Source organism: Heteronotia binoei, chromosome 17 (assembly GCF_032191835.1).
Source record: "Heteronotia binoei isolate CCM8104 ecotype False Entrance Well chromosome 17, APGP_CSIRO_Hbin_v1, whole genome shotgun sequence".
In the NCBI taxonomy this organism is placed as follows: Eukaryota; Metazoa; Chordata; class Lepidosauria; order Squamata; family Gekkonidae; genus Heteronotia; species Heteronotia binoei.
The window spans coordinates 17,707,032-17,730,262 of record NC_083239.1 but is presented as its reverse complement, the minus strand read 5'-3'; the positions used below and the strand labels follow the sequence as shown (position 1 = coordinate 17,730,262).

At 44.4% G+C, this 23,231-nt stretch overlaps 1 protein-coding gene across 2 annotated transcripts in view; it reads right to left on the bottom strand.

The window, feature by feature from the left end:
* Nucleotides 1–23,231, bottom strand: part of NFYC (nuclear transcription factor Y subunit gamma) — a 92,955-nt gene that overhangs the window by 26,296 nt on the left and 43,428 nt on the right. For both annotated transcript variants that reach the window (XM_060258215.1, XM_060258216.1), the window contains exon 2: nucleotides 2,507–2,619. In XM_060258215.1, the coding sequence (XP_060114198.1) occupies nucleotides 2,507–2,611 (105 nt within the window). In that variant the 5' untranslated portion in view covers nucleotides 2,612–2,619. The remainder of the gene's footprint in view (nucleotides 1–2,506; nucleotides 2,620–23,231) is intronic.

Here is a 23,231-nt window from a genome sequence, read left to right as displayed (position 1 = left end):
ACTCATGGTGATTGTTTTGCCTGTGCCATGTTGAGGACTTATTTGCATAGGCAGATACACATGCAGAGAGCATTTAGCAGATTGCCTATAGAAGGCATCATTTCAGTACTGATTACAGGCAGGGGAGCTGCAAAGGTCTGTTTTATAATTATCTTTCCTCCACATTCCCTGCTAAAACTTTCACTCAGGCAGACAGACTGAGGCTTGATGTTTAATGTTTTGTTCACTCACAGTGCAATAAATTGATTCATTTGATCAGGATGCTTGAAATTAAAAAACTGCCCCTTTCGTGAAAAGCTGCAAAATAAGACTCATAAGAGTTGAATCCTCAAACCTGAAGCTTTCATGTGCCAGAACTCTACACACTGAGGGATTGGAGTAATTAATTCTGGGTTTTATGCATCCAGATTTTTCCTTCTACCTCCCGAAAGGGTCACACTGAAAGCCAAGCTTATCTTTAGCCTGCTGGTTCTGCACTGGGCATTTCGTTTTAACAGGGGGCATTTTCTAACCTAGCAGCCTCTTGTTTTTGGAAAATTTTCAATTACATTCAAGACTCTGCAGTTTAGGACCAACCGCTGTAATGTGGTAGAGATGCAAGGCTCAAGAGAGCCTTGTTCTTGACTGCGCAAAACAAATGAACAAAAATACCCAAAGCACCTCGAACGGAAGTTTGTGCTGCTTGTTCCTAGTCCCCACATAACCATTTTCAACATTTGGCAACATCACTTAGATACTTTTTCTACATTGCAACCCAAACTGATGCTAAATGTCATCGTATAAATCATTTTTAAGACTTCAGCATTCAAGGAGTGAGAAGGGGTGTGGGAAGCAGTTTCTGCACACATTCAGAAACCCCTTTTAGAACAATGGTCCCAATGTGGTCCCCACTGGTACTGGCCTATTTCCTTCCTGTACAGAATGTGTCCTATTATCCCCCCCTCAAAAAAACCCCCACCCCCCAACAATGATAGGGTTTTCAGAACTCTAAACAAAACTAAAAGGTCAAGGTTCCATGCAGCTTCCACAAAATAAGGTAAGTAAAAGAAAGCCACATGCTATGTAAGACCCAGAAAAGACCTCCCCCATCCTTAGCCAAGGGCACTCATATCTATTGTTTAACTTGTGCTGCGATGTTGAGTCATTACAATATATTCTAAGTGAAGGAGTCTAGGATGGTAAATGCATTTTCAGAAACTAAGAGGCTGAACTGTGTCTGCGGGACTACTCAGCATACTAAGAGGTGCAGACAAGAGTAAATTGTGCTAAAAGCGCTATGACATCTATTTGAATTATATACACCTTTTTTTCCAAGTCAAGGCCACAGAATCCATTTTCTAACATGATCAGAAATTCCCTGCAGTTATGTCAGCAGGCATGAGGTTTGGCCATGGGACAAGTCCAATGCTGCATTTTCCATATGTTTGGCTCAGATGTGCCTGAGGAATTCAACAAACCAAACCCTTGTAAAGCAAACACTGAGGACTTCCCTCACCACCTCCACCCAGGCAAAACACATAGTTCCGTGCAGCAACTTCATTTAGTATCCTTCCTGGAATGTGAAGCTTTAGACAGCAGGAGGCAGCAAAGCAGGCCGCTCACTCTAGTCAAGAAAGTAGGTCAGTTTCTCATACACTTGTTGCATTGCTGCCAGTGGTGAGGATTCTCTTGGGGGGTAGAAAGTCTGTGTCATCAGAAAATGCAGAGATCCAATCCTGCTCTCTCCTCACCACAGAAGACACTAGATTTTTCAGATTTAACTAATATGAGATTTAAGATTACGTAACTCTGTGTTTGGATGGGAGACCACCAGTGTCGGAGGGTTGCCAGGTCCCACCTAGCCACAAGTGGTGGATAGGGAGTGGGGGTTGCCAGACCCAGGTTGGGAAACTCCTGGAAATTTGGAGATTGAGCCTGGGGAGGTCAAGAATCTCAATGGGGTAGAATACCATAGAGTCCATCCTCCAAAACATCCATTTTCTCCAGGGGAACTGATCTCTTGTAGTCTGGATATGAGATTTAGTCTGAGGGGATCCCCAGGTCCCACCTGTAGGCTACAGAATCATTACACGGAGGAAGGCAATGGAAAACAACTTCCGACCTTTTCTTGCCTTGAAAATCCTACAGGGTCATTGTAAGTCTGCTGTGACTTGACAGAAAAAACAAACTTCTGCAAACCATTGCCTGAAAGTTCCAAACTGCTATTTAAGGGATACCAAACAAGCAGACAAAGAGAGTATTATTTTCCTAGGCCTTTGGGGGTCTTGTTTTTGTATTCTGGTCTTGATTTGCTTCCAAGGTTCTTTTGCTCTTCTTTTTTCCTAATGGCCTACCACTTTACCTGTTTTTAACCATGTTTTAGGTTATGTTTAAACTAGTGTTGGGATTGTAACTGTAAACTGTTTGTGCTATTTTTATAACCTGCCTTGAAAACTGATTTGTTGATGGTGGGAGGGGGGGTGGGGACAGTGGCATAAAATCCTTCAGAAGTAAATCAATATCTTACCACGGTTAAGTTTCGAATCTCTTCCATGACCCGTGGCCAGAAAGACTGAAGGCACTGCTGGGCATCACTGTTGCCCCCTGCACCAAAGCTGCCATCTGTGGACATGATGTTAACTAGAATGAAATGAAAGACATGTTGAAAGCAAGGAAAGATTCAGGCTGAAGAGCTGCCAAGCTACAAAGATCCCCAATAACATTTGCTGCAGCCCCAAACTGTCAATAATACCTGAAGGTTCTTAAGAGTCTTCCCATAACCTTCTTCAATTAGCATAGATTTATTCTATCTGAATCACATAAAAATGTTTTGCATTTGCAACCAAGTCATATATTTAGGGGGCATCTTCCACTGCACATGAATCTTTGCCCCCCTCCACACTGCCTGGAAGAAGCAGTGCCCCAAGTACCAATGAACACAGTGAGCCTTATGTAGCCTTAGTTGGCCTCAATGGTTTTAGGAGGATACCATGACTTATCTCCTACCAAGATATGAGTCCTGTAGCACCTGAGAAACCAACACGATTTTTGGAGCATAAGCTTTTGAGAGTTAAAATTCCCTTTGTCAGACACCTACCTAGAGTGATGCTAGCACCTGAAGCCCAAACAGAAAAAGAATCATACATCTTCTAATGTTGTCAACCATATACAGACAACTGCTACCTTTCTGCTGTGAAATGCATTCACAGATGAATTTTAAAAATATTGAATTAACACCTGCATTCTTTTCTAAACTCTGTTCCATAGGAAATAATAAGACTAAATACTTAAAGGTTCATGTTGGCCCAAAGTGGAGGCTACCTGCTGCATCCCTGCATGTTTCACTGCATTGGTTTGGCTTCTGTCCTATCAGTCACTGGGCTGCCTTATTCAGCATTGTGTGACACAGGACCATTCATTCATTCATTCATTCATTTCTCACACAAAGATGCAGCAGAATTAGCTGTCCTTACAGGGAGGCTGCACATTGTTTTCCTGCACAAATCACTTATTTGGTCTTGCCTCTTTCCCCATTCAGGAAGCAGGGAGACTCCTGGCAAAAACCAAGAAGGTAAACTCCTTTGAGGGCATGTAATTCTTATTGGTAACACATCCTAAAAATAACACTTGTTAGGTGTTAAGAGTGAAGTGCTCCTCCAATTTTAAATCAGAAAAAAAAGTATGCCTGTCTCGGCTAATCAGATGTTTGGGAAACACTGTGTGTTAGAAAATCTGAGCTTCCACATATTGTTTTAATGCACGTCATGAAATACAGTGTCAGGGAAGCCCAACAACACTACAAGATATCCCAGCAAAACACAGGAATAGTTACAAATGGTAATGGACCTTATGAATTTCAGAAACCAACAGGACAAAAAGTGATCTACAGATCAGGATACTTACTACCTATCTGCATGTAAGGGCCAGAGTATTCTTAAATTATCATACTAGGACCAAAGCTCAATGCTTTAAAAAAAATCTGTGTTTGACACACACTTCTATGTTTGCACAGAGGGGGAGAGAAGAGAAAAGCCAAATTGCTTTATTTAAAACTAAATAAACAGTTGTGTAATGGGAAATGGCTGAAGGCCAAGAATGATTTTGGCATAAGCAAATTCAGTTCTCACTGACTTATGATCTACTGTGTATCACAGGTTTTATTTCGGTCTTTTCTCAGGCAGAAAAAGGGAGGAGCAAAAATTCTTGATTTGGGGGGAAAAACAGTGGCACAGTATTTGTACTTTCACAAGATGTCAAGTCACACAGACTTGAACCTTAAGCCTTGCTTCTGGTCACACCACACCATTCTTTAGGTGCTAGGAACTCCAACTGAGCAACCCCAGAATCTTTCAGTGAGCCAAAGAACAACTAGTATCAGGGGAAGCCACTCTGCAGTGGAGTACCACCTTAAAGCACCTAACCACCTCACAAAGAAGAAAGGCTTATGGTCTAGGCCACAGTCTTTAGTTCAGAGGTGTCAAACATTTGGCCCAGGGGCCAGATTAGGCCCCGGAGCAAGTCTGCTCCCCTTCTCCCTCTTTCGTTTCCTTTTGCATCACAGCTGTGCCAAACTTGCTCAGTCATACAGGAGCCTCTATTTTCTCCACTGGCTGAGGCTCCTCCCTTGGGGAGGAAGGGAGGAGAGTAATCCAGGGTTGCTATCTCAATCACACAGTGGAGCTACTAAGCCAAGCATCTCTTCCTTCTATTGGCTGAGGCTCCTTCCCCTCCTTGTCCCCTGGGCTTCCTTTGCCCAATTCCCTTGATCACAAAGGATACAAAGCACCTTTAAAGCCAACGGAGTTTTATTCAAGGTATGAGCTATCTTTTTGCAGAGAGAGAGGTGGGGGGGGGGAGATATATATTTGTTGGCTTATTATGCCAGGGCTTTCCTGAATGTAACTGGGTTTGCCTCCCCCTTTTCACTGTATTCATGCCTTCATGATCCAGTCTCTCTCAATAGGAAAGCAATGCGAACAAGCCACTAAAACAAGCCACTAAAACAAAATAGGAGTCAATTGCACCTTTAAGACCAACAGTTTAATTCAGAATGTAAGCTTTCATGTGCATGCACACTTCTTCAGACGAGGAATGAGGTACAGTAAGCAGAACCACATATAGCTGCTGCTGATGTTAACAAGAGATATACATCCAAAAAAAATGCACTTGGTATTCTGACGCAAACTGACGATGAAATTTTGCATCATTTACCTCTCCCCCACCCGCTGGTGCGCTGCAGCAGCAGCAGCAAGAGGAGGATGCGGGCGTCAGAGAGGGATGAGGGAGCCAGCCCAAGCAGCGGCTCCTCCTCCTGCTGGCCTTAGAAGGGAACAAGCTACTAAGTATGTGTCCAGACAAGTTCACCCAGCACATTTCCATTGTAGAGAGCTAATCTTTTAAGCATGTAAGTTTTTAAAAAACCCTTTGTGTTTGTCTGTGTTCCATTATAACGTTTGTATCTCCACTGGCATTGTACCTGACCCAACAAGGTCTCATTTATGTCAGATCTGGCCTTCATAACAAATGAGTTTGACACCACTGCTCTAGAATCTTTGGAAAGAACAAGCTTATTTAAATGTAATGAGTGGACAGCTATAATAAATTATAGAAGGTAAGCAGTGATATGATTTCTATAACATATTCCCAGCAGATCATTCTTGTGGAGCCATCTAAACAAATTCAGTTAATGTCTCCTTCTCACATTGCAGGCCACAGCAATAGCACATATACATAACAGGGAAAATCCAAAAGACTGAGTCCTACATCTTCGGTCTAGCCACAGCAACCCATAATGCTTAGAGGAAATGAAACAGGCGACAAAAGTGGTTCCCTGCCATAAAGTACCATGTCACAATGTACAAATTGTGCTGATTGTGCAGCTAGTATGTTCACATCTCCGTGCCAACTCAAGTTCCTGCCAGAGATGAGGGGAGTATCATGTAAGCAGCTGCTTTGAGGAGCCCCATAAAAAATGCCACAAAGGACATATTTGAAAAACCGATTGTATGATGTCATAACATTCTGAAGAAACGAAAGATTGGAAGCTCTTACCGTGAAGCTTCCTTCTCGGTGGTCCTGGAGTGGAACGGTCCGAAACTGTTGGGAGTAGGCTCCTCCTCCGGAAACAGGGTAGTTGATCATTTGATCCAGCCTGGGGGACGGGCCTCTCTGTTGGAAACTCTCCAGTCCATAGAAAAGCCATGCTCCCCCATCAGTAGCAATCTATAAAACAAACTGCATCATGGTAACAAACCACTCAGAGACCATAATGATGCAATGCCATTTTAATAACTGCAACAGCAGAAGTATCTGCAACCAATAAGAAACTTCTGCTACCAGCGCCCCAGTACCTCCCACGACCAAGCTCCCCAGCTACCAGCCTGGAGCAAGGTACAATACGGGGTGGGATGGACCGTCCCACTCCAGGACCACTGAGAAGGAAGCTTCACGGTAAGAGCTTCCAATCTTCCATTCTCCGGTGGTCCCTGGGAGTGGGATGGTCCGAAACTGTTGGGACATACAAAAGCAATATGTACCCCGGGTGGGAACCACTACATTTAATGTATAACCTGTTGTAGCCCCTGTGGCCAAAGGCTGCTTCAGCGGATGCCCACCTATCCACCTTATAATGCCTGGTGAACGAATGAGCAGAACTCCAGGTGGCTGCCTTCCAGGCTACAAATGCCTTCCAGGGGCGAGAAGGACTTATACACTGCAGATGTGGCTGCTCCTCGTAAGGAATGAGCCGTAATTCCTCCTGAAGGCTCTAACCCTGACGCTGTGTATGCTGCAGAAATACATTGCCTCAACCACCTGCTCAGGGTCGAAGAAGCAACTGGTTTTCCCAAAGAGGGCGAATGAAAGGAAACAAACAAGGACTCTGACGTCCTAAAATCCTTGGTTCTGCCTATATAAAAAAAACTCATGGTACGCTTAACATCTAACTGATGCCACTCCTTTTCCTTCTCATGTTGGAGACGGGGACCAAATGAGGGTAATACCAAGCCCTGAGACCGGTGAAAAACTGAATTCACTTTAGGCATAAATGTCGGATCAGGTCTCAACACTACCCTGTCCTCATGAAAGGTACAAAGATCTTTATCCACGGACCGGGCTTGCAACTTAGATTCCCTGCGGGCAGAGGTAATCCCAACTAAAAAACAGCGTGTTAAGTGTAAGATCCTGCCGGCTACAAGTAGCCACGGGCTCAAAAGGTACAAAGCCAAGGAACTCCTTTTTCTTTTTTATCCCCACGAACAGCAGAAATAGCTGCCACCAGCATACGAAGGGTATTAGTAGCCAACCCCTTATCCAGGCCCCCTCATGCAAGAACAGCAACAGCTTCCGAACTGGTAACTTTAAAGGGATCCCAACCCCTTTCCACGCACCAGCTGGAAAAGACACGCCAAGTGTTATTATACACCTGAGTGGTAGAACGTTTTCTGGATGCCAGCATAGTGACAATCACAGATTGTCACTTAACTAACTGCGACCGCTCAGCTCAACCTCCATGCAGTTAACTGTAACATGTCCAGCTGAGGACGGCTAACTGCCCCTTGTCTCAGCAATGTCTCGGACGCTGGGAGACGCCTAGGCTCCTCCATTGACAGCCGCATGAGGTCTTGAAACTATCCCCGTTGCGGCCAGAAGGGAGCAACCAGGACCAGCTCCACTGTTTGCTGAAGAATCTTGTGAACCAACCGGGGAATCAGCTGCAGTGGTGGGAAGGCGTACAGAAGACCGTCCGGCCAGTCGCAGTGGAGAGCGCCTATGCCCTCCGCCTGATCGTCCTTGTTTGGCAAAAAACCGTCACACCTGACGATGTTCCACGGTTGCAAACAAATTCACACTGCCATATCTGCGCTGAAGAGACTGGAACACCTCCTTGTCCAGCGACCATTCCGTCTGATCCAGCCTCTGTCTGCTGAGCCAATCTGCCAGCCCGTTGTCCTTCCCGGCTACATGAATCGCCTTAATGGATAACAGATACTTCTCTGCTCAATGCAGTAAGCTGTTGGCCTCGTTGCACAGTTTCCTGATCCTGGTCCTGCCTTGCCGGTTGACATAAGCTTTGTCTGTCATGTTGTCTGTTTTCACTAACATGTGACTCCCCTGCAGCGACGTCTGAAAACGTAACAACCCCAGACGAATTGCCCTCAACTCCAACAGGTTAATGCTCTGTCAGGACTCCATCAGGGACCACTGACCCTGAATCATCATCCCTCGAGAATGCGCTCCCCAGCCAGAGAGGCTGGAGTCTGTAGTGACCACTATCCTCTGTGACTCTTCATTGACACTCCTTGCTGAAAATGGGATGGTTCTAGCCACCACTGAAGTTGCGTCCGCAGCTCCGGAGGAGGAAACACTAGCTTGTGCAGCTTGCGAGCTATCACATGCTGATAAGGCATCAGGAAGCATTGTAAGGGCCGTAGGTGGAAACGCGCCCAAGACAGTACATCCTGGCACAACACCAGAACCCCTAAAAGCTTTGCTAGAGTTACCACAGGCACTCGATTCAGGGACAATACCTCCTCCAACAAGGATCTGAGGTTCACCTGTCGTACTTCCGACAAAACACTTTTTGCCTCTGAGTATTGATCAGGACATCCAGATGCACTAGTTCTTGTGTTGGAGTAAGGTTGCTCTTTGTCCTGTTGACCATGAAACCATGATCCTGCAGTATTTGAATAGTCCGATTGGTGTCCTCCAGGCTCTGCTGGAAGGAAGGGGCCCTGACCAAGGGATCGTCCAGATACAGATGAAGAGCCATGCCCCCCCCATCCGTAAAGGAGCTACCAAGGCCACTAGGATCTTTGTAAACACTCGCAGGGAAGACTTGAGCTCAAAAGGCAAAGCCTGGTACTGGAAGTGCTTCCCGTCGCACGGAAACCTGGGGAACCATTTGTGACTTGGTCGACTGGGAACATGCAAATATGCCTAGGACTGATCGATGGACGTCAGGTATACTCGTTCTTGAACTTCCAACAGAATGGAACGCAATGTCTCCATCCGAAACTTTTTTTGGTTGTCACAAATCGATTTACCCATTTTAAGGCTAGAATGGCCCGGACACCGCCATTCTTCTTTGGCACCAGGAATAAGGTGGAATACATCCTTTGACCCCTCTGAGTCACAGGTACGGGTTCTATAGCCCTGATGTCTAGTAGATGTTGGATGGGCATAACATCCCCTGGTGTATGGTTGGATCTCGTTTTCTCAACACTGAACGAAACCTCTGACGTGGGAAAAATTCCAGTTCTGATGCATAGCCCTTGGATACCGAGTCTATCACCATTGGTCTGCATAAAACTGTAGCCGCCTCCCGATAGGAAGCAGCTCTGGACTTCTGGCATAATCATTGTGACCCTCCCTTTTGGGAGTCACTTTTGCTTCCCTTATCGCTTAGGCTAGAAAAGGATTTAGCATCCCGACTGCGAGACTGCCACTTCCCTCAGAAAGGCTTAAAACCCAAGGGCCGGGAGAATTTTTTGGAGTCCCGAAAGGGCTGGAAGGATTTTTAAGGTTAAAATCCTTGCTCTTAGAAGGATGTAATTATGACTAATCCTAAAGACAGGGTTAAAGAAATTAAGATTATCCTAGAAGACTTTGAAAAGTGTTCAAGGCTAGGGGTTAATTTGGCAAAATCAGAAATTATTTATTTCAATGTCAATAGAAAAGAAAGGTAAGAGATAAATAGGTCTACGAAAATAGGATTGGGGGTTAAGAAATATAAATATTTAGGTATAGTTCTGCATAAAAATATTGATAAAATGATAAAGGATAACTATGATAAAAGTATGGAAAAAATAGAGACATGAAAAGATGGAAAAATAAAACATTAGGGATATCATCTAGAATAAGAAGTGCTAAAATGTTTTGGGTACCCAAGTTAACATACATATGAACATGAACATATGAAGCTGCCTTATACTGAATCAGACCCTTGGTCCATCAAAGTCAGTATTGTCTTCTCAGACTGGCAGCGGCTCCTATACCTATTTCAAATGTTGCCTTTGGGAACAAGGAAAAATAAAATTGAACAATGGAATAGAACATTAAGAGAATGGATATTCAACAGTAAAAATTGCCTTCTCTCTAGGTGCGGCAGTAAAGTCCAGTTCCATGAGGACCTTAGGAAGGTGTTTAGAATAATATTCCACTGGAAAACTCCTAGACTGCACTGAAGGAGTAGCACCCTCCTCCCCAGAGAGTTCCCTTTTTCCTCTTTTGCAGAGGAGTCTATTGAAGAGTCAGGCTCCTCTTCCTCTTGAGAAACACACAGGGAGAGTCCAGGCTCATACTTGCTCGTCTCTTCCTTTTCTGGGGGTGAGAAGGCACAGTAGAGCCATGGGCAGGGGCAAGCTCCTTGCTCAATTCTCTTTTTAACCAAGTGAGTAAGTTAAGCTTGTCTCACTAGTCTGTCCCCGTCTGTCAGCCATCTCAGCTACAGCAGAAGGCTGAAACAAAAGTGAAAGGGGAGAGGGAGAAGCCTCCGTTACCAGGCTAACTGCCTGAAATGGCGACCCCTTCTGCGTAGCGTAGCCGCGCTAACCGCGCCTGAGATAGAGAGGCCTGCTACGGCATAAGCCTTTCCCCACCCCGTTCAGGCGGGGTCCTGGGAAACTGCTGGAAGTTACCAGGTGGGCTTCCCTGATCCCAGCGGAGCCCATCCTAGGCAAAAAACAGTCCGCGCATCACAAAGAGCTTTCCCGCTCTCCCTCAGGCAGCTTACCACCTCTCCTCTCGAGTAGACATGCTGTCTGAGTGAACCACTAAGAGTTTCCCTGCTCTCGGCCGCGCTGGACCTCGGTTGTCTGCACTACGCCCATCAGCGCTGCATGGGACCGCAAAGTTGGACTTGCCGCTCTCCCCCCCCTCCACCTCAACAGGCTTAGGAGGGGAGATCTCGCTCTCCGCGGCAGTCCCTAGTTGTGCTGCCTTTGCTGGGTAAAACCCAACACTGGCAGTAAAATGCTCTGTCCACCGCTGTTGCGGCTGAAGAACCAGGTGGCAGAGACTTTCTCACAAGGGGACCTCGTTCTGTGGATCACTGTGCTCTGACGCATGACGAACACGTCCTGTCTCGTAACAGGGCCATTTGGACTGGGGAGTTTCCAACGGAGAGGCCCCTCCCCCAGGCCGGATCAAACAATCAACAACCCTGTTTCCAGAGGAGGAGCCTACTCCCAACAGTTTCAGACTGTCCACTCCCAGGGACCACCGGAGAACAACCCTCCCCCCTGCTCTTTGCCAACATATTCCAAAGCTGTGTAATATCTGACACTGTTCATATTATGCCTTACTTGTACTTACTTATTCAGTCTGTTAATACTTGATGTTTTGGCCTTTCATTTAGAGTAGTAGTTTTCAGGACTGTGCACCAAGGAATGCGAGGATTACTCAGAATCTTATTAGGGATTCCTCAATAATAAGGTTAGAATGGAAAGTAACCTTCAACACACATATCTCCAAGAATCTGGGATGTGTCATAGGGTACAGCTCAACTAACTTGGCCAGTGTCCCAGATACAGTGAGCAGGCATCTAAGAATGTGCTTCCTTCACGATGGTGTAGTCATCAGAGTTAGAATCTGAAGATGCAGGGCCAACGGCCCATCCAGTCCAACACTCTGTGTCACACAGTGGCAAAACATTTTATATATACACACACACTGTGGCTAATAGCCACTGATGGACCTGTGCTCCATATTTTTATCTAAACCCCTCTTGAAGATGGCTATACTTGTGGCCGTCACCACCTCTTGTGGCAGTGAATTCCACATGTTAATCACCCTTTCGGTGAAGAAGTACTTTCTTTTATCCGTTTTAACCTGTCTGCTCATCAATTTCATCGAATGCCCACGAGTTCTTGTATTGTGAGAAAGGGAGAAAAGTACCTCTTTCTCTACTTTCTCCATCCCATGCATTATCTTGTAAACCTCTATCATGTCACCCCCGCAGTCGACGTTTCTCCAAGCTAAAGAGTCCCAAGCGTTTCAACCTTTCTTCACAGGGAAAGTACTCCAGCCCTTTAATCATTCTAGTTGCCCTTCTCTGGACTTTCTCCAATGCTATAATATCCTTTTTGAGGTGCGGCGACCAGAACTGCACACAGTACTCCAAATGAGACCGCACCATCGATTTATACAGGGGCATTATGATACTGGCTGATTTGTTTTCAATTCCCTTCCTAATAATTTCCAGCATGGCGTTGGCCTTTTTTATTGCAAACGCACACTGTCTTGACATTTTCAGTGAGTTATCTACCACGACCCCAAGATCTCTCTCTTGGTCAGTCTCTGCCAGTTCACACCCCATCAGCTTGTATTTGTAGCTGGGATTCTTGGCCCCAATGTGCATTACTTTGCACTTGGCCACATTGAACCGCATCTGCCACGTTGACGCCCACTCACCCAGCCTCAACAGATCCCTTTGGAGTTCCTCACAACCCTCTCTGGTTCTCACCACCCTGAACAATTTAGTGTCATTCGCAAACTTGGCCACTTCACTGCTCACTCCCAACTCTAAATCATTTATGAACAAGTTAAAGAGCATGGGACCCAGTACCGAGCCCTGCGGCACCCCACTGCTTACTGTCCTCCACTGCGAAGACTGCCCATTTATACTCACTCTCTGCTTCCTATTACTCAGCCAGTTTTTGATCCACAAGAGGACCTGTCCATTTACTCCATGACTCTCTAGCTTTCTAAGGAGCCTTTGATGAGGAACTTTATCAAAAGCTTTCTGGAAGTCAAGGTAAACAACATTTATCGGGTCTCCTTTGTCTACATGTTTGTTCACCCCCTCAAAGAAATGTAACAGGTTACTGAGGCAAGATCTTCCCTTGCAGAACCCATGCTGAGTCTTCCTCAATAACCCGTGTTCATCAATGTGCCTACTCATTCTGTCCTTGATAATGGTTTCTACCAACTTTCCCAGTATTGAAGTCAGACTGACTGGCCTGTAATTTCCCGGATCTCCTCTGGAACCTTTTTTAAAGATGGGGGTGACATTTGCTACCTTCCAGTCCTCAGGAACGGAGGCAGATTTCAATGAAAGATTACAGATTTTTGTTAGAAGATCCACAAGTTCAACTTTGAGTTTTTTCAGAACTCTCAGATGTATGCCATCTGGACCCGGTGACTTATTAGTTTTTAATTTGTCTATCAGTTGTAGGACCTCCTCTTTTGTCACCTCAATTTGACTCAGGTCTTTCAACACCCCTTCCAAAATTAGTGGTTCTGGGGCGGGCAAAAAGTTCTCGTCTTCCACAGTGAAGACGGAGGGAAAAAATTCATTTAGCTTCTCAGCCATTTCCCTATCCTCCTTCAGTAATCCTTTTACCCCATGGTCATCCAAGGGCCCCACTGCCTCCCTGGCTAGTTTCTTACTTCTAATATATTTGAAGAAATTTTTATTGTTGGTCTTTATGTTTTTTGCAATATGCTCCTCATAGTCCCTTTTTGCCTGCCTGATCACAGTCTTGCATTTGATTTGCCACAGCCTGTGTTCCCTTTTACTAATCTCACTTGGACTGGTTTTCCACTGCTTAAAGGAGTCCTTCTTACCTTTTACAGCTTCCATTACTTTGTTTGTTAACCATGCAGGCCTTTTCTTATGCCTGTTTGTGCCTTTCCTAACTTGTGGTATGTATTTTATCTGAGCTTCTAGGATTATAGTTTTAAATAGTGTCCAAGCTTCCCCAAGGGTTTTGACCGTATGTACCTTTCCTTTCAGTTTCCTCCTCACATGCCTCCTCATCTCAGTGTATTTACCCCTTTTATAGTTAAACGTGGTTGTGGCGGTCTTTTTGGATAACTCCCTATTTATACAAACGGTGAAATCAATAACATTATGGTCACTGCTCCCAAGCGGCGCAATCACTTTTACATCTCTCACCAAGTCTTGGGCATTACTTAGGACCAAATCCAGGATCGCCCCACCCCTGGTAGTTTCTGAGACCATCTGCTCCATAGCACAGTCATTGAGAGCATCAAGAAACTCAATCTCTTTCTCTCGACCAGAAAACATATTGACCCAATCAATCTGCAGGTAGTTAAAATCACCTATTACAACACAGTTTTTACGTTTAGCCGCTATCTTTAAGCCTTCCATCATATTATAATCGTCCTCTCTCTTTTGATTTGGTGGACGAAAACAAACTCCCATAGTTAAATTTCCTTTTGGGCCCTCTATTTCAACCCAAAGCATTTCTAAAAGTGAATCTAATTCTTTGACCTCAGTTTTACTGGATCGTATATCCTCTCTGACATACAGAGCCACCCCACCTCCAACCCTTCCCTCCCTATCCTTCCGATATAGCTTATATCCAGGAATCACCGTGTCCCACTGATTCTCCTCATTCCACCAAGTTTCTGAAATTCCCACAATGTCTATGTTTTCTCCCAACACTAAACATTCCAATTCACCAATTTTACTTCGAACACTTCTAGCATTTGCATACAAACATCTATAATTTCCCAGGCAAGCTAGGCCCACCACCTTCCTCCTGTCGCCTCGAGACTCTGGCAGACAGTCCATGCTGCTTGTCACCTTCACAGTGGACAACTCTGGTCCGTTACCCGGTAGAAAAATAGCAGCTAACCCTTCATCTCTTTGAGACGAGTCCTCCCGAACCAGAGACATTTCATTTCCTGTCGGCTTTCCTCCAAGATTTAGTTTAAAAACTGCTCTGCCACCTTTTTAATTTTAAGCGCCAGCAGCCTGGTTCCATCTGGGGACAAGTGGAGACCATCTCTTTTGTATAGCTCCCGCTTGTTCCAGAAAGCATCCCTGTGCCTAACAAACTTAAACCCTTCCTCCTTACACCATCGTCTCATCCACACATTGAGACTTCTAATTTGTGCCTGTCTCTCCTGCCCTGCACGTGGAACAGGTAGCACTTCTGAGAAGGCTACCTTGGAGGTCCTGGCCTTAAGTCTCCCACCTAGCAGCCTAAATTTTTCCTCCAGGACCTCACGACTGCATTTCCCCACATCGTTGGTGCCAACATGCACCACGACCACAGGCTCCTCCCCAGCACTGTCTATCAGCCTATCTACTACACGCATAATGTCCGCTACCTTCGCACCAGGCAGACAAGTCACCATACGGTCAGTACGCGGTTTCGCCACCCAGTTGTCTACTTGCCTAAGGATCGAATCACCAACTACCAACCCCCCCCTCCCCCTGCTCAGGGATGGTTCCTTGGCGCGAAAGGATTTCCGCTCACCAACCGAAGAAGAGGTCCCTTCTGAGGGCGCATTCCCCTTATCCTCAGCAGGGTGCCCTGTTCCCTCTCGACCCTCACGCTCTCTGGCAGCAACGGGGCTGCTATGTTCAGAGCGGGGCTCATCTAATACCCCCCCGAGAGTCTTCCCCAAGTGCCTAACTGACCGTCTCTGCTTCTCCAGGGCAGTCACCTCGGCCTCAAGGGTACGAACTTGTTCCCTGAGGACCAGGAGCGCCTTGCATCGAGCACACCCCCAAGACTTCTGTCCTTTGGGCAGATAGTCATACATGTGACACTCAGTGCAAAACACTGGAAAGCCCCCAACCCCCTGCTGGCATTCTATCGTCATGATATATATATATATATATATATATATATATATATATATATATATATATATATATTTTAAAATATACAGTCCTCTTTAAATGCTGTTTGTTTAAGTGGCTCCCCTTCTGGAGGGTCAACTTACCTTACCTTAACTTACCTTATTGGGAACTTACCTTATTGGGAGAACAAGGAAATCAGGGATCTGGGTTCCTGGTCCTTAGAGAGCCCCTAGGCAAAGAGCCACAGGTCAAGAGCCCTTTAGCTCTCGCCCTTCGGCTCGCGCCAAAGGCTCATGCCTTTGGCAAGGCGCAGCTTAAAATGCAAAGAGGGTGGAGCAGAGGCCCTCCTCAGCAATCAGCAGCAATCACTCTCAATCTCTTTTACCCTTAGCCCAGTCAACCAAACAAAGAGCAGTCAAGCAAACAAAGAGCAGTTCCCCAGCTATCACAACTCAGAATTTTAGGCAGCCCCACAAACCTCAGAATGAAGTCCTTCAAAACTCAGAAATTCTCAGCAATTTCTCCAGCTGTCTCAGCTATAAGAGCTGCTCTGCTCCTCTCAGACCTCTGTGAGATGTGCTCAGCCTTTGGCAAGGCGCAGCTTAAAATGCAAAAAGGGTGGAGCAGAGGCCACCAAACATATCAGCCCTTGTGAGCTGGCTGGGGTACCAGGAATCAGTGGTTTGATTCCCATATGCCAGATAAGAGTTGCTACTGGCTCCCTGTGCTTACAAGCACAACTCTAAGCCCTACAAACCGTTATACAGTCTCAAGCCAGAGTTCCTGAAGAACCACATGACTCTGCCTGTTGGTTAAGATGCTCTTCACAGTCTTTGCTCCAGGTATTCCCCACTCACCAACTTTCTGAAGTCATCTCGTGGTATCATGACTCCGGAACTCCTCCAAAGAGGCCTTACCTAGTGCTAGTTTTACTAGGTTTTAGATTCCAGAAGCAGCATTTTTATTCTTCAAGGCCTTCTTTAAGATGTCAGGAGGAGTTGCAGTGGAAAGTTTTATTCCCTGGTTTTAGATGCTGCTGAAGGTTTTCTAAAATTTGGCAGGTGTTGATAGTCTAAGAACCACATACAAATTAGAAAATTTTATGAATAGGGTTTTTTTTAATGCTACTGTTGCTTTTGGAGTGTAACTTACTGATCTGTTGTTTCTGTTGTTCAGGGGCTTGCTGTAAGCCACCTTGAGTGTACTCAAAGGAAGATAAAAATATTTTAATATGATTTGGAGTGTTAATATGATTTAAGAACCAGTGTGGTGATTCAAGGGCAGAAGGGCCCCCAATATCAAATCTCCAGTCTACCATGACACCTGCAGTATGACCACCAATTGGTCACTCTCTCTCAACCTAACAATACGTTACAGGGTAGTTGTGAGGATAAGGGCAGAACCATTCTGGTCACCTTGTACCCTCTGGAAAAATGGCAGGACAAGAGTGTGATATATTGTGAATATATAATTAGTTAAACCTATTTGCATCATTGGTTGCTTGGCGACACTGAGATGGCATCAAGAATTTGAGATGTCTGCCTGCTTGCTTTTCTGCACAAACAAGACAACTATGGATTGAAACACACACAAACTAATCCTTGGAATCTGCTCTGATCTGGCAGGAGCCTTATGGAACTGATCATTCAATATTAGCCTCACTAGCACTAGAGCAGGACTTTCCCCTTCCAAATGGCAATGAGATCCATTCAAAAAGGCAATATACAGTTTTTCCCAAGCTATTTCGCATTCTAATCTACTTAACCTCTGAACAGTGTGAAAAGAAACACCCATCCCGCAAAACCCCACAAATACAACGTTTGCTTAGAAAACACTTCCAGTTATGAATATGGTCATCTAAAACCCTTAAGATATACCTCATAGGATCAAATAATTTTAAAAGACTTTTTTTGGGAGGGGTGGGGGGGACAAACATACATAACATATGAGAATGGCAGCATAGCATATGAGAATGGAAATCAAAGTTAGTGACTAAAATTAAAACATCTGACAATAAATCTTGCATATGAGAAGAGAGGAAGTTTGATTCCTTTTTCCCCATGAGGAATCTAAGAAATCCGCAATAAAAACACAAATAAGTTTTATTTACCAAAAGTAAATCCCTTGCACAGCTGGAAACATGCAGCAGCTTTCCTAGTATAAAAGTGGTACAGAATGTCCAAAAGAAAGCAAAACTAGGGTTTTCCAGTTTTCTCCTTTTAAAACGAGCAACAGATCTGGATGAACAAGAAATAGCAAGTATGACTCTGAATCAAACATGAGGCCTCAGTATCTATATAGCATTTATATAGTACATACAACAATGTATGGTTCACATACATTGCCTCAACAATCCTCATCACAAACGTATGAGGATGGAATTACATGTTATTTTTGATACACGGCTGCCATGGAAAATGACAGTGGAGTGGCGAGTGCTCTTTCCCCTTTCTCCATAAAGTACATGCAAGCAAGGTTCAATCTCCCAACCTGCACACAAAGATGCAAGTGGAGAAAGGCATGAAATGATGAAGTCACTCATGTACACATGATTAAATGTTATAGGAAGAGAGAGATTCAGGTAGGTAGTCATGCTTGTCTAAAGTAGAGTTGCCAGACCCCCAGTCTGGCCAGGGGATTCCTCGGCCTACAGGTCTCCACTGTCCTGAAACTGGCCAGGCAGGGGAGGCCCCACCCCGAGTGATGTCACTCAGAAGTTTTTGGGCAGGAAGCAGGGAAACCTCTGCTTACACCCTTCTATGAAGTCTTGAAATGGTTCTTATTCACTGTTTCACTGAGGCAGTGGTCAACCCCTGGTGGGCCCTCACCAACAGCCCTCCTGACCCATGAATGCCCTCTAGAATGTGCTGAGCACTCATAAAGTTGCTTATTTAAAAGGAAGACTGGTGGGGGCTGTGTTTTAGTGAGGCAATTTCACAGAACCCCCAAGGGTTTTCCAAAACATACCACTTCCTAATTGACAAGGGATGAGTTATGCTCTTGAACCTGGGGAAAAGAAAAACTCCATACCATCAATAAAAAGTTTATCTCAAAGTTGGAGAAAATACTTTTACAAACAAAAAAGCAATGCTTATTAAATAAAATCAAACTAGAGAGATGTGGGATTCAGTGCCCTGATCAGTGTACCTTCTAAACCGGCCTACCATCCCTTTACTTAAAACAAAAGGTCCACCAAGATTCTTCACCTCAATATGTGCAAAATTAATACTACCACCAGCATACATAATTTGGCTTAATTTGCATAGCTTTAATCACCTCACAATAGAATCCGTTGACTTGGAACAGAACAGAAATGAGATCCCCTTCCAGTTCTGGGGCCATTGCACACATAGATGCATTCTAAACATGTACTAATTTTCCATGTTGGACTACACTGTTCTATATTTATCCTTCAGAGCAAGGCTAAAGTGTACACTGCATGTTCTCGGCAATGGCCATTTCAAAAATACGGGATCATTTTACATTGGCTTTTCTTGGACTGGTTTATCACATCATTCCCAATGTGATTAAATGGAAAAAGAGGGGAAACAAATAAAATGGAGTGCATAACAGTGTGCACTGCAGCCCAAAGGTTTTGTTTGCCTCAAAACATTGTTTGCTAGTTTTTTGCCACTCCATAGAATGCAAACACAATCTCTTTTTTGCAACAACTAAAACAGCAATGCAATAGATGCTTTTTTTGTTCTTAGATTACAATAGTCAACTATGAACAGAACACACAATCAGTCAAGAAAAGTCAACAAACTTTTAAAAAGAAATGTGACAAAAAACAAGAGTGTAGAAACGAAGCCCACATTCGGTCCTCTAACAAGCTGAAGAGGAAGGTGTTCCTCTCTAAAGCTGCTGCAGTTTTTTCAGCTACTGCTCTACTCATGCCATCCCATTATATATTAGCATCTTATAACATGGCACTGTTGTTTTTTTTTAAATTAAAACATTTATATCCTGTCTTTCCTTGTGGTTCAATATAGCTACCTCTTGGTTGCAGCCCTACCCACTTCTACCACCATGCCACTCAGACAAGGCTGAGCACCTGAGACCACTCCAGAATGAGGCAGCTGAGATATCTCTAGGTCCTGCCTCTGATGGGCTGGAGGAGTCTCAGGACACTGAGTCAGCTCTCTCACCCTGAGATATACCCTAGCCTTCCTCCCAGGACTTCGATGCTAAATACCACATCCCAGAGCTCCCTACAGCCCCTGAAGTCTTTCCCCAGCTTGACTCCTCAAAGCCAAAGTCCCATCCTGACTCCATCGCAGCACTTGCTGCCATGACCAGGCGTGGTGCTTGGAAGAACTAGCAGTCTTCTAGAGAAGAGAGGTTTGCATCTTCACTCCCTTGTAAGAGTTTTTTAGACCTCAATCCACCCTCTGCGTCTTGCTGGAACAACACTATCAGCTTGCACTATCAGCTTCAGCCCCCAAAACTTGACTAGTGGACACCATGCAGGACAAAGGCACTGCTAGACTGCCATGCTGTCAACTTATCCCTTAATACTATGAAATCCCATATGGATTCATGGAATAACTCTCAGAGGCAACTCACAATCCATAAGGGTTGGTTCACAAAATCAGAGTTGGAAGTGACCTCCAGGGTCATCTAGTCCAGCCTCCCGCACAATGCAAGAAAATCACAAGTACCTCTTCCCTCACTCCTTCTCATGACCTGCCTAAGTTAATCAGCACTGCTGTCAAATGGCCATCTAGCCTATGTTTAAAAACTTTCAAAGGAGAGCACACCGCCTCCTGAGGATGCCCGTCAGAAAGTTCTTCCTAATGTTTAGCCAAAAACTCTTTTAATTTCAACCTCTTGGTTCTGGTTCAACCTTCTGGGGCAGCAGAAAACAACTCTGCACTGGCCACACATGATATTTGCCCTATACAAGCCCTGTTTCTTACTGAAGGTTTAACAAGCACATCATCTTAAATAAAGATGATGCAGAGCTTATTTTGGTACACTCACGGCAGGTGAATTTTCAAACTAGCAGCTGACTTCCCTCTGGAGACACATTACTTTGATGTGCATATGGGCACATGCATGCAACTGAATGCCAGGTTGACCAGGGTTGGTGACGCATGCATCTAAATTCATAGATGGTGTTAAGAGTTAAATCCCCAGATTTACTTTCAGTTTTACAGCTACAAAAACAGTGAAAGATTCATTCCTACAATGTCTACCTAGAAATTATGTATATGTAAGGGGATAGCACTTTGAGCTCAGAAGAGAGGACCATGCAGACCAAATACACAAATGTAAGCATGTACAATGAGCTCACATGTTATGTCACACATGCGAGGGTGAGCATATCATCATGACTAAAGCACAGGATGCGATGATAGTAAGAGGGCTTTAAAGGGGAACCTTCATGGGAACTAGGTTTTTCAACAGCTAATGGTCATAAAACCCAAAAGGAACTTATATGAATAGAAGCAGGTGTACCTGAAGACCAAAGGAACACTTCAGGAACAAACAGTAAAAATTTCCTAGGGGAACTTGACTGGTCACTGTGGAAAACTCTAATGGGAAGGAAAAGAAACAATGTGTATTGGTACAGATGTATGTATCTAGTATACCCATAATTGTAGTGAGCAGCACAGAATCTGGCTACCTAAATACATTCAATTTGAGAATGTATATATTCTCTGAACTGTTTGGAGGAAAAATATAAAATACACTGCTACTGCCTTGAATGCTACACTATAGTAGAAAAGCAGAGTATAACCACAAATAAGCATAAGAATCAAAAGGCATTGAGAACTTACAGGCACTACCTTCTTTTGCATCAGATGCACGCAACAGATGGAGAAACAGCTAGTACTGCAAGAAGCATTGCTACAAGGACATTTATACTGAGCATAGAATCCAGCTGACTTTCCCATCTTAGGCAAAGTATCCACTGCTTAAAGTACTTTCCCATGCAACTTTGGGAAGACAGTAATTTAGTAGGAAGAAGCAAAAGGACCTGTGTTTAATGGGCATCTTCTACATCTGAACCTCTGGTTCTATCTGCATCTCCATCTTGAAAATGACAGTAACCTTTCCACACATCTTCATACCCGTGCAAGCAGTGGCTCTTAACGTGATAAGTCTATACAGTACATTTTTGATCCTACACTCATAGTGACTGACACACAACTGTCCTCTGCTCAGTTGTCCTCACGACTGCCTGGTGAGGTAGGTTTGGCCCAAGGTCACCCAGTGAGCTTCAACGATAAGCAAGGAAATGGAATAAGAGCTTCCCAGGTCTAGTTGGCCACACTCACCACCACCCTGTCACATTTTTTGTCTATATTATCTTTACAAACTAGAGTGACTAAAGGCAGTGGGTTTTTACCTCACTCCTCTAAATTAAACAAATATCATATGTGTGGCTATCCCCGGGCAGAAGGAAGCAAAACTACAGAGTACTCACATGCGGGCTTTCTCTGTTGTAGCTCCACACGTATGGAACCAGCTCCCAGAAGAAGTGCAGGCCCTGCGGGACTTTGAACAGTTCCACAGGGCCTGCAAGACCATCCTCTTCGGGATGGCCTTCACCGATTGAAAGATAGAGAGACTGCTTAAGTGATTTTACCATCTGTTGAAATAGCACCAGGATGTTAATTTTATTAATTTTAGAATTTTAATTAAATTGTTAAACTAGTTATTGTTTTTAAATATTACTGTATAATTTACTGTATTGATTTAATATTGTTAGCCGCCCTGAGCCTGCTTCGGTGGGGAGGGCGGGATATAAATAAAACGATTGATTGTTTGATTGATTTGCTGCACAAAAATACTTCACACAAATGTTTGGTCATTTTCTTCAGTAAACTGAAGATTTTTCTATTTACAAGCTGACAGAAAAATCATAACCAGCCCCACAACAAAGTTCCAGCAGTACAATATCAATCTTTAAGGCCAAATGAAAAAAAAATGACCTTTTTCTAGTGACCCACCAGACTTGCACAATCTCAACCCATTTAGGAAAAATGGTCGTTTGAAAAAGTAATCTATTAAAAGCTAGGCAAAACTCATTGGCATTGCTATTTCCATCAATTATTGTAGTGGCCTTTAAGCCAAGTAGTTCAAGGACGCATTTAAAAACAGTACTTTAAAAGTTAAACATTTACCGGGCTTTATTAAAGGGTGCATTATATTCGATCTCCCTACCTCCACCCCCTATCCAGGGTTTCCTAGGTTAGCATAGTATTCTCTGAATTCAGAGCTGATGCAGAAAATAAGTTGCCAACTTGCTACTGCTTCAGAATTATCACTGAATGCAGCTTGAAGGTACACTATAACAGCATCGTACTGAGCAGTATCACCTGTGGTGCAAGCCAGTCTCTAAAACTGAGGATCTAGTTAGAAAGCACAATGGAGTGTTATCCTTCGGTGAAAAGTACTGTTAAGTTGCAACTGACTTATTATGAGCCTGCACAGTTTTCAAGGCAACAAACGAATAGAGGTGGTTTGTCACTGCCTGCCTCTGCATAGCAATCCTGGGCTTCCTTGGTCTCCCAGTCAAGTACTAGCCAGGGCCAACATCGCTGAGCTTCTGAGATCTGTTAAGGTCAGGCTAGCTTGGTCCATCCTGGTCAAGATCCAGCCATCCTTTACATTGTCAAAATTCGGGTAAGTAGCAGACCTGAGGTTGAGGACCCACTGATCCCACTCAACTCTGCGCCTGTTC